General features: G+C 44.2%; 2 protein-coding genes across 12 annotated transcripts in view; one reads left to right on the top strand and one right to left on the bottom strand.

Annotated features, from left to right (window-relative positions):
* Positions 1 to 2,417: 2,417 nt before the first annotated feature.
* On the top strand, positions 2,418 to 11,737 carry LOC129177274 (rho GTPase-activating protein SYDE1). 6 transcript variants are annotated; one of them, XM_054768201.1, is made up of 14 exons: positions 2,485 to 2,835; positions 4,188 to 4,388; positions 6,156 to 6,418; positions 6,504 to 6,888; positions 7,185 to 7,475; positions 7,532 to 7,694; positions 7,985 to 8,313; positions 8,385 to 8,473; positions 8,638 to 8,775; positions 8,854 to 8,980; positions 9,175 to 9,341; positions 9,443 to 9,683; positions 9,767 to 10,012; positions 10,871 to 11,736. In XM_054768201.1, the coding sequence occupies exons 2-14, from the start codon at positions 4,301 to 4,303 to the stop codon at positions 11,056 to 11,058; spliced, it is 2,715 nt and encodes a 904-aa protein (XP_054624176.1). In that variant the 5' UTR covers positions 2,485 to 2,835; positions 4,188 to 4,300; the 3' UTR covers positions 11,059 to 11,736. The 6 variants fall into 6 exon arrangements, with proteins under 6 accessions (XP_054624180.1, XP_054624179.1, XP_054624176.1 ...); XM_054768203.1 differs by lacking the exon at positions 2,485 to 2,835 and having other exon boundaries at positions 4,118 to 4,388; positions 7,985 to 8,148; positions 8,233 to 8,313; positions 10,871 to 11,734; XM_054768205.1 differs by lacking the exons at positions 2,485 to 2,835; positions 4,188 to 4,388 and adding an exon at positions 2,418 to 2,470.
* Positions 11,738 to 15,240: 3,503 nt separating this feature from the next.
* The window catches only part of si:ch1073-416j23.1 (rac GTPase-activating protein 1), a 34,779-nt gene continuing 32,993 nt past the window's right edge, over positions 15,241 to 17,026 (bottom strand). For 3 of the 6 annotated variants that reach the window (XM_054765419.1, XM_054765429.1, XM_054765447.1), the window contains 4 exons: positions 16,130 to 16,262; positions 15,920 to 16,022; positions 15,702 to 15,810; positions 15,242 to 15,603 (listed from right to left, as the gene is read on the bottom strand). In XM_054765419.1, coding sequence (XP_054621394.1) covers positions 15,558 to 15,603; positions 15,702 to 15,810; positions 15,920 to 16,022; positions 16,130 to 16,262 — 391 coding nt within the window. In that variant the 3' untranslated portion in view covers positions 15,242 to 15,557. Of the gene's footprint in view, positions 15,604 to 15,701; positions 15,811 to 15,919; positions 16,023 to 16,129; positions 16,263 to 17,026 lie in introns of those variants that run through there. The other 3 variants (XM_054765399.1, XM_054765409.1, XM_054765438.1) reach the window with 2 other exon arrangements.

The raw sequence follows: 17,026 nt of genomic DNA, 5'->3' as shown, positions 1-17,026 counted from the left end.
GTTTCTTCATCAATTTCATTGTTTTTACATTGTTTTCCTTTTTTTATTTTTGTAAATGTTTTTTTTCAATGTTTTCATTGTGTTTGCATGGTTTTGTCATTGTTTTTCCTCATTGTTTTTTCATTACTTCCTCATGTTTTTTTAAAAATGTTTTTTTTCATTGTTTTGTAATATTTATGACTGTTTTTTTCATTGTTTTTCATTATTTTCCTCATTATTTTTAAAATTGTTTTTTCACAGTTTCGTCATTGTGTTTGTCTCACTGTTTTATTGAGCGCTGATAAAAGAAAAGACTAGTAGTATCACAACATGTGCATTCACACGCTGCATGCTGGCATGCCAGCAGTCCCCCCTCGCTCTATTGGCGGCGACAGTGTTGCTTTTAGCGGTCATAATCTTTTGGGAACTATAATGCTCCATGGCGGCATGGCTCATGGCGGTAGAGTGGTCGTGTCCCACTGAAGGTTGCGGGTTCGATCCTCTGCCCTGTTGTGATCCTGTCGAAGTGTCTTCGGCAAGATACTGAACCCCCGGTCCTGATGCTGGGGCATCAGTAGGTAAATGTGCTAGCAGTGTCAAAGCGTTTTGAGTGCCTTGGATGTGGAAAAGCGCTAACAAGTGAAAGACCATTTACTTGCTCATCTTGTGTAAAATGCACCAGCTGCAAAGTAGAATAATATGACGTCAAACGCCCCTTTTCGTGTGAACGTGCACTTAGCACATAGCCGAAAAAAGGACTTGACAAAGTAAGTTGATAACTAGCGTCGTGGGACCAGTCAAGTCATGCTGCATCTTGAGCACAAAGCCTGGGTTGGTTGAGGCAGAATACGCTTATTGTGTTTGTAAAAAAGTGTTTTTTTTCATTGTTTTTGCATTGTTTCTTCATTGTTCTTGTCATTATTTAAATTGTTTTTCACTGTTTCTTCATTGTTTTTTACTTATTTCCTATTTGTTTTTCATAGTTTTGAATTTGTTTTGTAATGGTGTTTTCATTTTTGTATTGTTTATCAATTGTTTTTTATTGCTTTTGTCATTATTTTAATTGTTTGTCACTGTTTCATTGTTTTTTCATGATTTCCGCATTGTTTTTTTTTATTGTTTCTTTATTGTTTTTTTTTTTTCAATTGTTGGTAATTCTTCAAGACTGCGGCAGGAAATGAATCGACGACTTCGAGCAAAACGTCAGCTCCAACAACACAGCAAGTTGTGCGCCCTCTAGTGGAACATGGTGAGAATGACAAGCCGTCTATTATTGAAAGAAATGAGACAAGGAGATCAACAAAAAGCTCATACTCATAAAACTCTCAAGGACACCATTGAATAATTACAAATGGAGTGTACATTTTTCACATTTCACATCAATTTCCGATTATTATTATTATTTGTACATTAACTACGCATCGACCAGTCCAGGGTGTACCCCACCTCTCGCCCGAAGTCAGCTGGGATAGGCTCCAGCATGCCCCCGCGACCCTAATTAGGATTAGCGGCATTGAAAATGGATGGATGGATGGATAACTATGCGTTTTGTTTGTTCTGATCGCCTCTATTTTCTGTTTTTGAGTTGAAATAGATACAATTATCTTCACAACGTCCAAATAATACATTTCAACTTTTGTTTTAAATGTTTTTTTCTCCATATGCAGTTATTCAGTTTCAAATGCTGCCGTCCTCTCATCAGAACGCAATTGGATTTTAATGTCGAACCAAACATTTTAGACTAGTACTTTTTGGGAGAAGTAGTTTACAGTACTGCTGAAAATCTGTCTACTTTTTGGTGAAAACAAGACGTGAGACATGAATGAAAATTTGTTTAAATTATAAACCATAATATTAATTATAATTATGTAATATATAGAATATTATTTTAAAAAATGTGTAGGTCTTGGGTCATCCTGATGACATTTTCAGTTGAAAGCCATACCTTGATTCTCGGGTGAGGATGAGGAATTCCGGTTCCTTGACTTGAAGGAGGCAGCAGCTTCGTCAATGGATTCCTCCCCATCAGTTGTTTCGGGGTCTGGATTATATTCCATACATGTCCTCTTTAGCTTCTGCAGTTATTTCAGTGTTATTGAAAAAACGTTGCATCTACAGTATCTGCGAGAACGGTTGTTGTTCTCGTGGGAGACACACTCTTCTGGGCAAAGTTACTGCGTGTGTCTTTTTGTTTTACACTTATTGTCGTCGTCCCCATTCTTTTCTCATGACGGGTCATTTTTTGACCGTGAACACCAAGAGTGTACAAAAGTTGAATAAAACACTCAGTGGCGGAGGGGTGACCGTGGCTACCCTCGGTCACTCTCCGGCCACCCTAGTGGCCACCCCAATGGCTGCGGGACCTTTTTGACAAATGCGGCTCTGTGGTGCAGAACCTTAGTTCAGCCTAACCGCCGTTTCCGCTTGGACGCATTTGACTACAGCACACAACTTTCCGTGTGGAGGAGCTGAGTTTTCCATGATTACTTTGGTTGGTTCCGGTCAAGTTTTCTCACTATGTTCACTTTGACGTATATTCTGAAGCGTGATTCAGCACATCCATCTAATAATGGAAGCTCTCTGTAGCAGCATGAGTGGGAATGTAAACCAAGGAGCTAGATTTAAAACAAGAGTGCTGATCGGCATCCGCTTCCGTCTTATGCCCTGTGCGGGTTTGGCCGCCATTGTGGGCAGCAGAATACAGAAACTCTTCATTGAAAACATGCCCTCGGCATACTGCTCAGCAATAATTGCTCGAATAAACAGTCCAAAACCAGTGTCGGAACTACAGGGTGGCCAGTGGTGGCCGTGGCCCATCCAGACGACGCAGGTATCAACTTTGTGAGCCACCCCTATGTGAGTAATTGTCTCACCTTCGCCACCCCAATGAAAAATTTCTGGCTCCGCCACTGAAAGCACTACAAAGTCATCGAATCTTAGGCGCCTCTCATCAAATTAACCACCATGTTCAGAGATAAAACTTTTCAAATTTAACCGTAGCGTGAGGGTTAAGCATTTTCTTATCAGTTTGCTATAGCGCAATATGCGTGCTTCTATTTTGTGGACTTTGTCTCCATCTAGTGGACAGAGCACAGTTTTCACCTATCGCAGGTCCATGACGTCACAACCAAAGATGGCTGCGTTTCAGAAGACTCGCTGGGGGCGGGCGTTTAATAATCACAACTTCATTTCATCCGTATTTCACAGTTGTTTACTGATGGCAGCAGTGTGTCAAAAACGTTTTATTAAGTGAATGCTTATTTATGAATATAAAATTTTTCACCAAATAAATAATGTTAACAAATGAGTCTTTTAGTAAGAAAAACTACTGGGAACACGCTGTTGTGTGTGTGTGTGTGTGTGTGTAGCTTCAGTGCTAATGAGCTATGTTTGTGACAGCGTGTTTCTCCAAGAAGCACTGTTGTGTAGTTTATCCACTTTTTACACCGTAACTCTGCACTTGTCCGACGTGATAGATGCCGATATAACAACGTGACATTAAGGAGTGGGACAGGAGGAATATAGTTATGTTAGCCACAGTGCTAACGTTACATTTTAACCTTGTGCTTGCCGAAGAAAAACAAAATGATCAAACTTACAGCTCCTGCATCTGTAGCTGACTGACTGATGGTTGGCAGAGCTTTACTTTTAAGATGTGTGGCGAAGCCTGCGTGCGTAATCACAAGGCGGGCTCATCCAGCTAGGGGAGGGCCATATGTGGTGTCATGTGCCCGAGGAAGGAGGTTTTTCCTTCATGATGTCACGAAAGGACGCAGCTTGAAAAGCAAGAGTTGGCGTGCCTCTTGTCTCAAAAGTAAAGTAAGCAAATGCTATCACATTTGGTGTTAATAAACACATGCTGCTGTTAGGACATCATTACAATGTCACTTTTGTATAATAGGGGACCTTTGGCTACACATGACGACAGGCTAGCTGGATGACTTCACAACAAGTACACGTATTCTAATAATCTCCATGCACGTGTCAGGCATTAGTTCAACGCGTGTTCTCTTGGTCTAAATTAGAAAACACTTTCCTGCATACCTATGAACTTCTGGGGGCCTGCAGAACAAAATCCAGACTGCAATTCCCAGGAGCCTCCAGTACCTCCCCCCTCCCGCAGCTGTGTACCGAGGACAGCGGGAGGAGGAAATGGAGGAGGGGGGAGTTTGGGAAAGAATGTTTGGAATTCATTTCCTGTCCAGCAGCTCTGAGGGCTTGATAGACGACGTGTGAGACAACATCATGAAGGAGTGAAGGAACTACTCTCTGAGACTTGCAGGCAGCTCCGGCCGGAGGGAGCAGACGGAGGTCCACCAGCATGGCCCAGCCTCTGCTCAAGAGGACCTTCTCACGGCTGCGAGGCAAGAACAAATCCCGTAGGAAGTCTGAGCCCCAAGTCAACGACGGTGAGCACCAGGAGCACGCGCATTGCCGCTCAACTTCTCCGGACTGACTTGTGACCTTCACAATCTTCTTCTCATCTTTACTGACCACATGACCAGTCTTTCTCCAGCCATCTTTAATCCTGTTCAGTCGCCACCTTGCTGTCTTGCTCTTCAACAACCGTCTGTGCATGCAGTTACGCTGCATTGGACGCAGCCATGACCATTAAGCACTTTCTTACATGTGGGTCAACTGTCACCTTTCTTTCTGTGTTTTCTACTCGTTAATATCTCTGAAAACCAGTGGATCATGTGTGTGTGTGTTGTTTGTGTGCGCGTGTGTGCACGTGTGTGTGTGTGTATATCAGGGTGATGAATAGTGAATAGCAGCAGTGTGTTTCATGGATGAAACAGAGAGTTTATTGATGGACAAACACACAGCTGTGTATTGACGCCGCAGCCCCCTCCCGCTCCTGCTCTCACTAAGACGCATACTGCTTACTTACATTACATTTACGACCTACAGTATATTACTTATTACTGACCAGTCCAGGGTGTACCCCGCCTCTTGCCTGAAGTCAGCTGGGATAGGCTCCAACAGACCTGCGAGCCTAGTGAGGATAAGCGGCATAGAAAATGGATGGATGGATTACTTATTACATACAGTATATAACTGCATGTTATATGCTGAAATCCTGGTCCGCTTTGCGCTTTCAATTTTGCAGCTTCGCTCTATCACAGCGTTTTAAAAAGTATATTATAAATCATGGTTGTGTTATGGTTGAATACGGCCTATTATTACTAACAAATATGCAAACTTTTACACGTTTTTTGCCTAAATTAAGACAACTGAAGCATAAAAATGGCTAAATGAAGTAAAATAAGTCAGAAGACGCACGATAATATGTAGTATTCTACACTGATCACTAGGTGTCAGTACGGTTACATTGAGGCAACAATAGCCACCACAGGAATTTCTGTACAGATTAAGAAGTAAAAAGAAACAGCAAGGAACTCTCCCAAGACGAACATGTGTGAGGCTATACTATGTCTTATTTTGTTTTATTATGTCTACTATATTAGGTAATTGGAGTGTACAGGTGACTGTAGGGGTGTTACTTCATTTCTGTAGGGCTCTAATAATGTTAAAAAACGTATTTAGAAGGTTGTAAACAGGTTTCCTCTGTCTTGTAGTATTTTCCTCATGTCTACTATTTTGGGTAATTTGAGTGTAAAGGTGACTATAGGGGTGTTATTTTATGTCGAGAGGACTCTATTGTTAAAAAACGTATTTAGAAGGTCACAAACAGGTCTTGTATGCTCTAACTGCAAAAATATTCCATAAGGAATCCTACTTTGCAAAAATTCACTGATCACGGAACCAATTAACCGCGCTAAACGAGGAATTATTGACTTGTATTAATATATATTACATGTTTTACATAAGTATATTACATTTGTGAATCAGGTCGTCAGTCAGTTGACACACAGTGGTGGCTGATTGCTGGAGAAAAGCATTCCTAGCTCGGGACCATCTGGGACTGGGACAAGACCAACACAAAAGTTACAGAAGACAGAAAAACAAACACTTTGTTCCTCTCGAAGTGATTCTCAACTGGGGGTCAAGGATTCTGATTCTGGTTGGGTTGCTGACAGCTGAAATAAGAGAAAATGCCAGCTTTGAACCATATGTCTTTTTGCTGAGGGGTTGCGTTATACTTGTAGATACATACATAAGGCCGCTGTGTAGAGGAAGTAACCCACGGCTCCTCCTGCTTCTGTTCCCCACAGATGTTCTGCTCCAGTCAAATGTCCTGCAGAACTCTTTTGATTCTGTACCCTCAATGACAGCCAAGACCAGAAAGGCTGTGGCAGACTCGGATCCCCCTTTGCTAAACCTTATCACGTCAAAGAAGCCGCAGTGGGTGTGGCAAGGGTCAGAGGCTCCGCCCACACCACGCCTCTCAAATGCTACAGGCCAAAACTCTGATGGGGAAAGAAAGTCCATTTGTACACTGGGACAGAAGAAGGCTCAGAGGCAAACACAGGAAAAGGTAATCCGTACAGCAAACTACGACCGCTTTGATACGTTGATGTAATTCGATACTCTTCCACATCTTGTGCCCTTCAACACTTCAGGAGGCCTCCCAGCCAGCAGGCGTTTCCGTTCATCCAAACATGCCAGTCAGCACCAAGCTGTCCGGTCAGCGTGCCTACCTGCAGAGCTTGGACCGCAGCAGTCGAGATTGGGTTCTGTCGTCAGGAAAGTCCGACACTTCAGAGGAGGTCTGCAGGCTGTATCGGGAAAGCGGCAGCAACATTTGGTACAACCCGATCCCAGAGGAGGAGGATGTAGCCGGATTGCCAAAAAAACAGGATGTGTGGATGAGGAGGGACCCCAGGCAAGCAGAACCAGAAAGACTGGGTGCTGCTGAGACCAGAATCGATAGCTCAGCTAAAGCTGATGCTTGCTCATCGGACGCCATCAACCTGCATGCTGATGACGTCACAGCAGAAAGTGCAGGTAAGAAGAAGAAGACTGTTAGTGTCGATGGGGCATCACAGTGGCACATGTAGCCTGCCTCACAAGCGTGTTTGGATCTTGGCTCGGGCTCATCTGCGTAGACTTGGCATGGTTTTTTTTCACGCTTGCATGGATTTTTCTTCAGTTACTCCGGTTTCCTCCCAGTCCACAAACAGTAGTAGAATGTGAGTGTGACCGGTTGTCTATGTGTACAGCGTGTACAAGTCACCTGGGTGAGGTTCCAGGAGGAAAGTTCATGTATAAATGGAAAGTAGCTCAGAGTCTCTTTCTTCCAGACTTCAACCCCGCCTTCCAAAAAAAAGGGGGCATGATTGACAGACTGAGGTCTCCTGGCACAGTGAGGAAACTCTCCTTAAAGATGAAGAAACTTCCTGAGCTCAGACGCAAAATCAGTCTTCGCTCTTCCCGTGTGCGACAAGAAGGCGACAGAGCAGGCGGAGCGGACAAACCCAGCAACAAGAACGTGTCAGACCAGAACGTCATCAGTCGATATCACCTGGATAGCTCCGCTCCTCCCGCTTTGCCAATGCGGCGGTCATCGAGAGGACGCTCCGCCAGTAAAGGAGGTACGAGTCTTTTCATCACACATCCTAGGAGGTTCTAATGTCCCAATTGTCTTTAGGTTATCTTAGTGATGGAGACTCACCAGAGCTGCTGCCTCGGCAAGCCAGTGACATGGCTTCATTCCAGCTGTACATGGACGCTGAGCCTCCACGACACTGCCAGCGCATGACAGGTTTGCTGACTGTTCACCTTCTGGGCCTGGAGCAGATGAAATCAAAGCGGTAATAACACTGCATATCTTGATATTCAAACACAAAACAGCATGATTTATTCAGGAACATATTTTGAAAAACCATGATAGAATGAAGCTGCGAAATTCGAAGTGCAAAAAGGTGACTGACAACTGCATGTGTGTATTTCCTGTGTATTGCTGCCTATTCCCAACCATTAGTTAACCACCATTAGTGGCACCAAAAGAAACAAATTCCTTGTTTGGATTTGTAGTGGTAATCAAGATTACTGGGATGATTGGCAGTTTGATTTTGAATGTTTTCTTCTTCTTGTGTCTCAGGTCAGATGAAAGCAAAGAGATTTTTCTTGTCATCCAGATTGATGGAGTCACTCGGGCCAGGACCGCCCTCCTCGCCCTGCAAGGCCACACCCTCTCATTAAACCACACCTTCCACCTGGAGCTGGAGAGAGCGTGGCAACTACGGGTGGTGGTGCTGACGCCAGGTAAAGCTGGCGTGACGTTGCACTGCTTACACCTGGACTATTTCTGTTATGTGATTCGTCTTCATTTGACCAATCACCACCCAGCAAGAAGTCACCCAGAGTCCAACCAGATCAGGAACAGGGTTTGCTGTCTGGGGGGAGTGGCTATCCCGCCTCTCTTCAAAGGTGCGGTACACCAAAACCTTGTGATCAGTGATCTCTTGATTGTAATCATTTCATTCATTTGTGTGCGTCAGGAAGTCGCAGTCAACGCCTGTGTGTGAAGTTGGAACCGAGAGGCCTTCTTTACATCAAACTGTTTTTGCAGGAACAATGGGACATGCAGGTACTGAGCTAGCACGAAAGGCAGTGATGGCCTGGCTGAAGTGCCATACAAATGTCAAATAAATAATGATCAAACCACTACAACCCGCCAAACATTCCCAAAAACCGCAACAAACATGCTCCCAGCTCCCAGCTGAGACAAACATTTTGGATCCTTTTCCGCAGTTTGATAGAACCTCAGCAGTACCTGCTAATGTGTTTGGGGTAGAACTGCGCCGTCTGGTGGAGGAAGAAGGATCGGCCTCTTTGGTTCCTTTGCTCATCCAGAAGACCGTGGCAGAGATCGAACGGCGAGGACTGAAGGTAGTCAGGGTGGCTTTTAACACGGGAATGAATCGCACACCAAATGTCAAATACTTCCTCTCCTGGGACTGCTGTCAGGTTGTGGGTCTGTACAGACTTTGTGGTTCTGCAGCGGTGAAGAAGGAGCTCAGGGATTGGTTTGAGAGGAACACTTCAGACGTGTGCCTTGGTGAGGATCTCTATCCTGACATCAACGTTCTTACTGGTGAGTGCACGTCATGAAAAGTGATCGGTGTACGATCAGGACTTCGTTCAAGTACGAAAGAAGGAAGTTGATCTCATTGATGTTTGACAATAACCCACTGAACCTTTACACAATGTCTTGTTAGCGTTGCTGCACATCTTGATTATATATTATTGTAATTATACTGTATGTCTTGAATAACTGTCTACGGGCAGGCATACTGAAAGACTACCTGCGGGAGCTGCCATCTCCGCTCATCACCTCGACTTTGTACGAGGTCGTTAAGGAAGCTATGACCCTACAACCCCCCCCTGCCACCCCTGACCTCCACTTATCCCAGAGCACAGTGGAGCTGCTGTCATGTCTACCAGCACCAGAGCGGGTGAGGAAGACAACTCATCACGATGCAGGCAATTTCCCACCGAGGTTCTGCACAAGATGGAGAAAAGGAGTTCATCGTGTTGTTTGCTTGCTTGTTTTTAGGCCACTTTGTCTCACCTGCTGGACCACCTCAGCCTGGTAGCATACTTCAGCTCGTCTAACAGGATGACTCACCAAAACCTGGCGGTCTGCTTTGGCCCGGTACTCCTTAAACAAACGCAGGAGGACTGGAGGGGAGGTCAAGGAGGAGTGAAGGGTTTACATCATGGAGAGGATTTAGCAAACGCAGTTGATTTCAAACTACACATTGAGGCGTTACACTACCTGCTGCAGCTGTGGCCAGGTGAGATGAGGGTGCGTTTTGTATCGTAACCAACCGGTCACAACGTTCAGGACCTGACTTTGTCGCCACGCGCTGTTCCTCAGTGCCAACCAACAGAATCCCGGCAGACGACACTGACGTCTCGCTGACCCATTCAGGCCTGCAGCAGCAACAGCATCCTATTTTGGAGGAAGCGGTGGTGTCACGTCGGGGGCGAGATGGTGTGGCACGCCTGGACAGTCCGCCCCCAATCAACCGCTATGCTGGCGATTGGAGCATCTGTGGGCAAGATCTTCTGCCTGGACAGGAAGCTGATTATGATGAGGTGGCAGGAAGTGAGAGCGATGAAGGTAAATGGTCAGGCGCGACGGTTTGGCACTCGTAGTTCCTTCAAACTCCTCGTTTGAGAGGTAAAGAAAACATAACATCTACATCTACAACACATCTAACTCTACATCTGTCCGTTGAGGTGAAGAGGTAGCTGAGCCGAAAGGCAAAGCTCTCAATTAACGGATCGATCTAGGTTGCTTCCCTCACCCATGAGCTTTGGGTAGTGACCAACGGGACAAGTCGCGGGTACAAGCGGTCGAAATGAGTTTCCTCCGTAGGGTGGCTGGGCTCTCCCAGAGATAAGGTGACAAGCACTGTCATCTGGGAGAAACTCGGACTAGTACCACTGCTCCTCTGCATTGAGAGGAGCCAGATGAGGTGGCTACAGCATCTGGTCAGGATGGGGAGGTGTTCAGGGCATGTTCGACCGGTAGAAGACCTCGGGGAAGACCCAGGACACCTTGGAGAGACTATGTCTCTCAGCTGGCCTGGGAACGCCTCGTCATCCGCAAAGAGGAGCAGGACGAAATGGCCGGAAAGAAGCCTGGGGTTGTTTGCGTAGGGCTGCTGCTGCTGCTGCTGCTTCTGCGACCCGACCCCAGACATGCGGAAGAACATGGACGGATGTAATCTAAATCCAACCCTAACAGGTGAAGCACCGAGCTGGGACCAATACTTCAGACCACTGATTGTGGTTTCATTCTGATTTGACCACTTAGAGGACATTTTTCCACGATTGTAATATCCATCTAGTTTTGTTGAGCTTTACATTCCTTGAAAAGCACTTCCTGTCTGAGGAGTGATATAGCTTGGTGATCTTTGCTCTGTTGCAAAGTAGAGATGACTTCGATATTGTCCTCCTGTTCTTATTGTTGTAGGTAGCGACCATGAAGTGGACGAAGCAAAGAAAGAAGCATGGTTTCCGACGGGAAGCAGATCTCTCTTTGTGGATGACGTCATGGATTTTGACGCTCCGTTTACCTGCCGACTCAGCTTGAAGGACTTTGACAGTCTGATTCACGACCTGGACCGACAGCTAGCCAAACAGATCAACATCTGTCTGTAGGCAGTGATTAGCAGGAGCTTAGGCCAAAAAACAAACCCCGTCAGACTGATGAGGTTGGACGACGCCGCATGACGGTCACTGACAAAATGATGCTCATGTGCAAACTATTTCACTGTTGACCTTTTGCACTGCTCAAGCCATACTTTCACTTTTTGTTGATGTGAAGAAAACTGCACTCTGTTTAAATGATGACTTTTGTTTCGTATTATTTTTCAGCACTTGCTTATTTGGAATGTTGGACAGTTCGGGTCAAGATAAAGTACTAAGTGCAGTTTTATTCCAACAGTATGGTTTCCATAGCGCCACCTTGTCTTTTACTTACGGTTCTTGTCCCTCACTGATGCTGATCAGTGTTAATGGTACCAAGTTTGTGACTGATGCTCCAAACTGAGCACGCTCTGATGATATGTTTGTTTTTTTGTCAGTATTACGTTTTGCACAACTTCAGAATGCACTTGTTTTTGTAACCAAATGATGCACAGCAGCTTGCCAGTCTTAAAAATAAAATCACTTTCTCTAAAACGGAGTGGAACGGCTCGTAAAATGTCCACGTTATGAAGACCCAAGATGCAACATTCATCAGTGAACGCGATACTGGTACTGCTGGTATTTGGTCGACAAACTCTGAGGAACCGAGTCAAGTGTGTTCACGGAGAACAAAGAACGGTATCCCCGCTTTATCGCCGATCCTTGCCCACCTTTGCTACAATCCTGTTCCACCACCGTGGAGGGGTTGTCGGCTTTTTGGCAAACTTTTCTGAGTTTCTACAGTTTGTTTGTGGAGCGGATCATTGCCTGGTTCCTTTCTAGCATCCACCAGTGCCTGTCTAACCCTGGTGGTTACCCCACGCGCTTCCACGCAGGGTACTGCACTGGAGTGCTCCTGATCGTTGCTTTCTTCATCTGTGTAAGCGACCATCCAGCCACCTAGCATCTAGCACAGTATCTCAAGCCTCCGTCATAAACGAGGGTTTTAAGACTGGTGAAATCCAGCCTTTTTCACCGAAGGTTATTTTCAAAAATAAAGAACATTCTTTTCATATTGGCGTCAATCAGTCCTCTTTGACTCAGTTGCTGCCTGCCTTTTAACGTAAGCGGGAGCAAATTTCTCCTGTTTGTAATACAGTGTTCCCTCGCTTATCGCGGGGGATACGTTCCCAAAATAGTCCGCAGCAAGTCAAATCAGCGAAGTAGCAAACTATATTTTTGTACAATTATTATTTATGTTTTAAGGCTGTAAAACCCTTCACCATACACTTTATACACTTTTCTCAGACGGGCAATAACATTTTATCACATTTCTCTCTTGTTTGAAAACTCTCAAAGTTCAATTTCTGTTTGAATTTTAATGATCACCTTACGAGATTGGACACAAGAAATCAAGCGACTCACACGTATTTCACTCCGATGAGCGTGGCTTGTCTTGGCGCCGTTAGGCTGTTAGCGTTTTTGTATGCTTGTAAACATATTCCTCCTCATCGTCCACAAAGGAGGTTGATTGACAATGGCCTACAGCCGGTCAGAACGCAGAACACAATGGGTGGGTTCTCCCTTAGCCAATCAGGACTGTTGTGGCTCTATACATACTGAGGAGTGGACACATCTTCAACTCTCACATGAGTATACAACACCCTCTACTGGTAGCAGTAGGAAATACAATAACAGACATACAACAGCACCGATAGGTCGCTCTAATACAGTGGTCCCCAAACTTTTTTGACCCACAGACCGGTTTGTGTTCCCACAAATCTCCCGCGGACCAGGGGGGTCATACAGTATAGCAATCTAATTTATCTTATTTATTATGTATTGTGTAAAACTAAGACATGAATAACATCAAATTAAAAGCACAAAATGAATGGCGACCCACCATCCACCAGTTCAAGTTCCAGCCAAGTGTTTCCAGAGAGATGATTACATGGCTGTTTGACGTGTGTGGTAAAAGGCAGTGTGCTAGCATGAATTAACTTGAGAAAAAAATGTGCACATTAGCACTCAATAAGTCATCAAAACTTACCTTACATCGTATCAGCATTTGACACCACATATGAGGTGAAAGAAAAATGGTAAAAATACAGTAGTAGTCTATCTGTGCGGCATGAGATAAAGTTAGCACACCCACAATGGACATGTGGCAAGTGAGACGGATGTAACAGAGAGAATCCAGACATTTTTCAAAATAAAACATCAAAAAATGAAATAATGGAAATTATTTTTTCTTTCTGTGCTGCCCGGTACCGGGCCGCGGCGCGGGGGTTGGGGACCACTGCTCTCATACGCCAAGCACGCAGAACACAATGCGTGTTCATACGCTGTTAAAAAAAAACAAACTTCCAAAATTGCATTTTAAAAAAATCTGTGAAAAGGTGAAACGCGATGAAGCGAGGGAACACTAACAATATTACAGCTGAACAGTCAAAGCTGTCCCCGCCATCCCACATAAATGCACCCATTTCCCTTTTTTTGGGATATTATTAAAGGAAATTTATACGTCAAAAAAACGTTTGCCTCTCATCTACAATCCTTATGTAAGCCATGAACACACATTTCTTTCCTGTGTTGTAAAGACATAAAAAGAGCTAAAAAGATGAATTAATGCAGTAATTGGACTCACCGATTCAGTCTACACAGCTCGCTATTAAAACACCTCCAACAAGGTTTTATGGTTCGATATCCATGTAGTAACTATGTAGTAACAGGTACATTCATGATAACACCGGAATACTTACAGTATTTTGCTCATTTTGAGGATTACCGCAACGTCCTTCCTGGGTGCACTGATTTCACATAGCAACATAAGAAAGGAACGCTACACCTCGCGTTAACTTTTCCAAACTGCAAAACAAAACCGCAGCAGCAGTGGCGGCAGCTCCAATATTAGCGCTACCTTTCGCTAGTGGCCTGATGCATTGGGAGGGTGGCACCGACGCGCTGTGGGTGAGTGTGTGGTGAAGCTAGTCTCTAGCCGGCTAGCACCTAGCCGGTGTGGTGTGGCAAGGTTTCAATACACAGAGTTACTTTTCTTCATAACATGTTAATAATAATAATTATAATAATAATAATGTCGCTCTAGCTTGGTTAATACTGTATGCATGTGACATGACATGTAAATGGAGCACTGTTGGTGGTTTTTAGAGTCTTTTTCAGGAGGCTTTAGAGCTGGAATAGATACTTGCAATTACGTGCAGTAGTGAGCCGTCTCTCTTTATCACTTTAGAACGCACCGAAAAGAGAAAGACATATGTGTTTATGTCTCAAATAAGGATTGTGGATGATGGCGCAGCCGCCAACTGAAAGACAAAACACCACGCAAAACACCTTCACAATAAAAACGCTGCGTAGTACATCCTGTCAGATGGCATCTAAGAAAAGAAGGATCTCAAAATTCGGTGGTGTGAAAGTGTTTGCCACCTTCCTGATTTTTTATTATTTTGGCCTGCATGGCAGAGTTCCAAGACCAAAACCACTACTGAACAAGAAGAACATTAAGGCTTGTCTCAATTTTGCTAGAAAACATCTTAATGATCCCCAAGACCTTTGGGAAAATATCCTGTGGTCTGACGAGACAAAAGTAGAACTTTTTGGAAGGTGTGTGTCCCATTACATCTGGCGTATAAGTCGCATTTCAGAAAAAGAACATCATAGCAACAGTAAAATACGGTGGTGGTAGTGTGATGGTGTGGGGCTGTGTTGCTGCTTCAGGACCTGGAAGACTTGCTGTCTACCAAAAAATCCTGAAGGAGAATGTCCAAACATGTGTTGGTGACCTCAAGCTGAAAGCAACTTGGGTTCTGCAGCAGGACAATGATCCAAAACACACCAGCAACCACTTATTAGCTTTAGGGGGCAATCACTTTTTCACAGAGGGCCATGGAGCTTTGCATGTTTTTCTCCCTTAATAATAAAAAGTTTTGTTTAAAAAGTGCTTGTTGTGTTCAGTTGTGTTGTCATTGGCTAACATTTACATTTGGTTGATGATCTGAGACATTTAAGTGTGACAAACATGCAAAAAAATAAGAAATCAGGAAGGGGGAAAGCCCTCGTTCACACTGCTGTGCATCCAATTCGCAATGAAAGCTCAGGTCAAGCGAGGGGGAAGTAAGGCATCCTTTAATTGGTCATTTGGGTTTTGTTGTTGAGACAAAATGTTTCAAATAAATATGGCACTTTTTGTATAACTTGTATTGCATATTGGAGAACGGTATTATTGTCTTATTTTACACAAATGCTGTTTATTTGTGGCAACAGAAGCATCACGTGTTTGTTAGTTTGAGGGAAGAGCTGCTGTGAGTATCCGTTTATCGGACATCGGTAAAAAGCCAATATTGATCATCTGTCATTTCAACAAATTGAATCCACAAATCTGACTGGAATTAATTACTTAAAAAAACAAAAACTATTGTTTCATATTTTATTCAACATAATTTCTCATTTTTACCAACAAAACAGATTATTTTGATTACATTTTTTGACTGATGTTAAATTAAAAATGTCAAGTGTCAGCTGGGCGACGTGAAGAACCTCTTCCCTGCCTCGCCACGCCCGCTGGTGAAGGAAGCACACGGAAGAACGAGTGATCAGTTTTAAAAATACATGAAAGCATCGAAATCGGCCAAGACCACAACTGCAGGCCAGCGCCTCACCCGATGAAAGCGTTTCCCAAGTTTCTGACGCGACCTCTGGAGGCCCCCGCGCTGGCCATGGCGTGGTAGCTGCTCAGCTCGGGAGAAGTTAGCGGCCTAAAGAAACGAGCTGCAAACACGGCCATGACAACACCGTGAAGACGCAGCTCCTGTTATCACTCGCCACCAAATCTCAGACCCCCTACTGATTTTGGAGTAAAGAATTGAAAGAACCGTACTGTATCCTTCGCCCTGGCTGGGGTTTTTGTGCGAGGAGGGTGTGGGGGCACTTAGAACACGCCTCCAGTAGTCTTCTGGGAGCGACAACAAGCGACAAACAACCTGGGAAATCAAACGGAGGGGCCATTCAGTCACCTGCCAGGTATGTAATTACCAAATGTCCAGCAGATGGCGCCGTCAAAGGTACAAAACACTCAAAAGATGCTCACCTTGGCCTGAGTGTTTGTATCCTGCACGATGGTTAACGGCGACGGTTCAGACGTACCGTGTCCCACCAGGGTTGGTCCAAACACCCGGGATAAATTATTCTGGTCCATCTGACACTGAGGACTCTGCATCACCCTGAAAGGGAAGAGACGGAGCTTTCCACAGTTTGTGCTGCTGCTAACCCGCGAGCCCGACGCACGAAAAGTAATAATATCCTGAATATTGTACAGCAAAGTACGCTTCTACGGGACGTTTGTGTGGACGTCTTCCTGTTCCTGTTTCAACAACTGTCATCTGCGAGGGGTTTGGAGTCTACTTCAAATCCTGATTGTGCACGCGTGTTTCTGAACAACATCAACACAGCGGAACCTGGTTAGTGTCATTCATCTGTTCCAGAAGCTCAGACGATCACCGAAACGTACCCCAACACTCACCCAAACGTACCCCAAGCCAATCCACTTTTGCCATAAGAAATAATGGGAATACAAAATCAATCCGGTCAAGGAAGACAAAAATGTTGACACAAAACACGTTTTTATAGTTTTACTCGCAGAAAACAATATGAAAACATAAATGATGAATCAGGGGCGACCGAAGTGCAGCCCGTAGGGCTGTGTTTTGTTTTTTTATTGGCCTGCAGCACATTCTAAAAATGTAATAATAAAAAAAGAAAAAAAATCAGTAATTTTACAAGAATAAAGTCAAAATATTAAGAGAAAAAAGGCTGTAATTTCATTAGAAAAGGTCCATTTTAGCAGCATAAAGTTAAAAAAAACTATTTTTTTTAAGTCATATTATGAAAACCAAACAAAACAACAAATAAAGTTGTAATTTTTGGAAAATGAGGTTGCAAAAACGCTATAATGTTACGAGAACAACGTCAAAATATTTGAGCAATA

This window comes from Dunckerocampus dactyliophorus, chromosome 2 (assembly GCF_027744805.1).
Source record: "Dunckerocampus dactyliophorus isolate RoL2022-P2 chromosome 2, RoL_Ddac_1.1, whole genome shotgun sequence".
Classification (NCBI taxonomy): Eukaryota; Metazoa; Chordata; class Actinopteri; order Syngnathiformes; family Syngnathidae; genus Dunckerocampus; species Dunckerocampus dactyliophorus.
The sequence above is the reverse complement of the archived record's forward strand: the minus strand, read 5'-3'. Positions and strand labels throughout refer to the sequence as shown.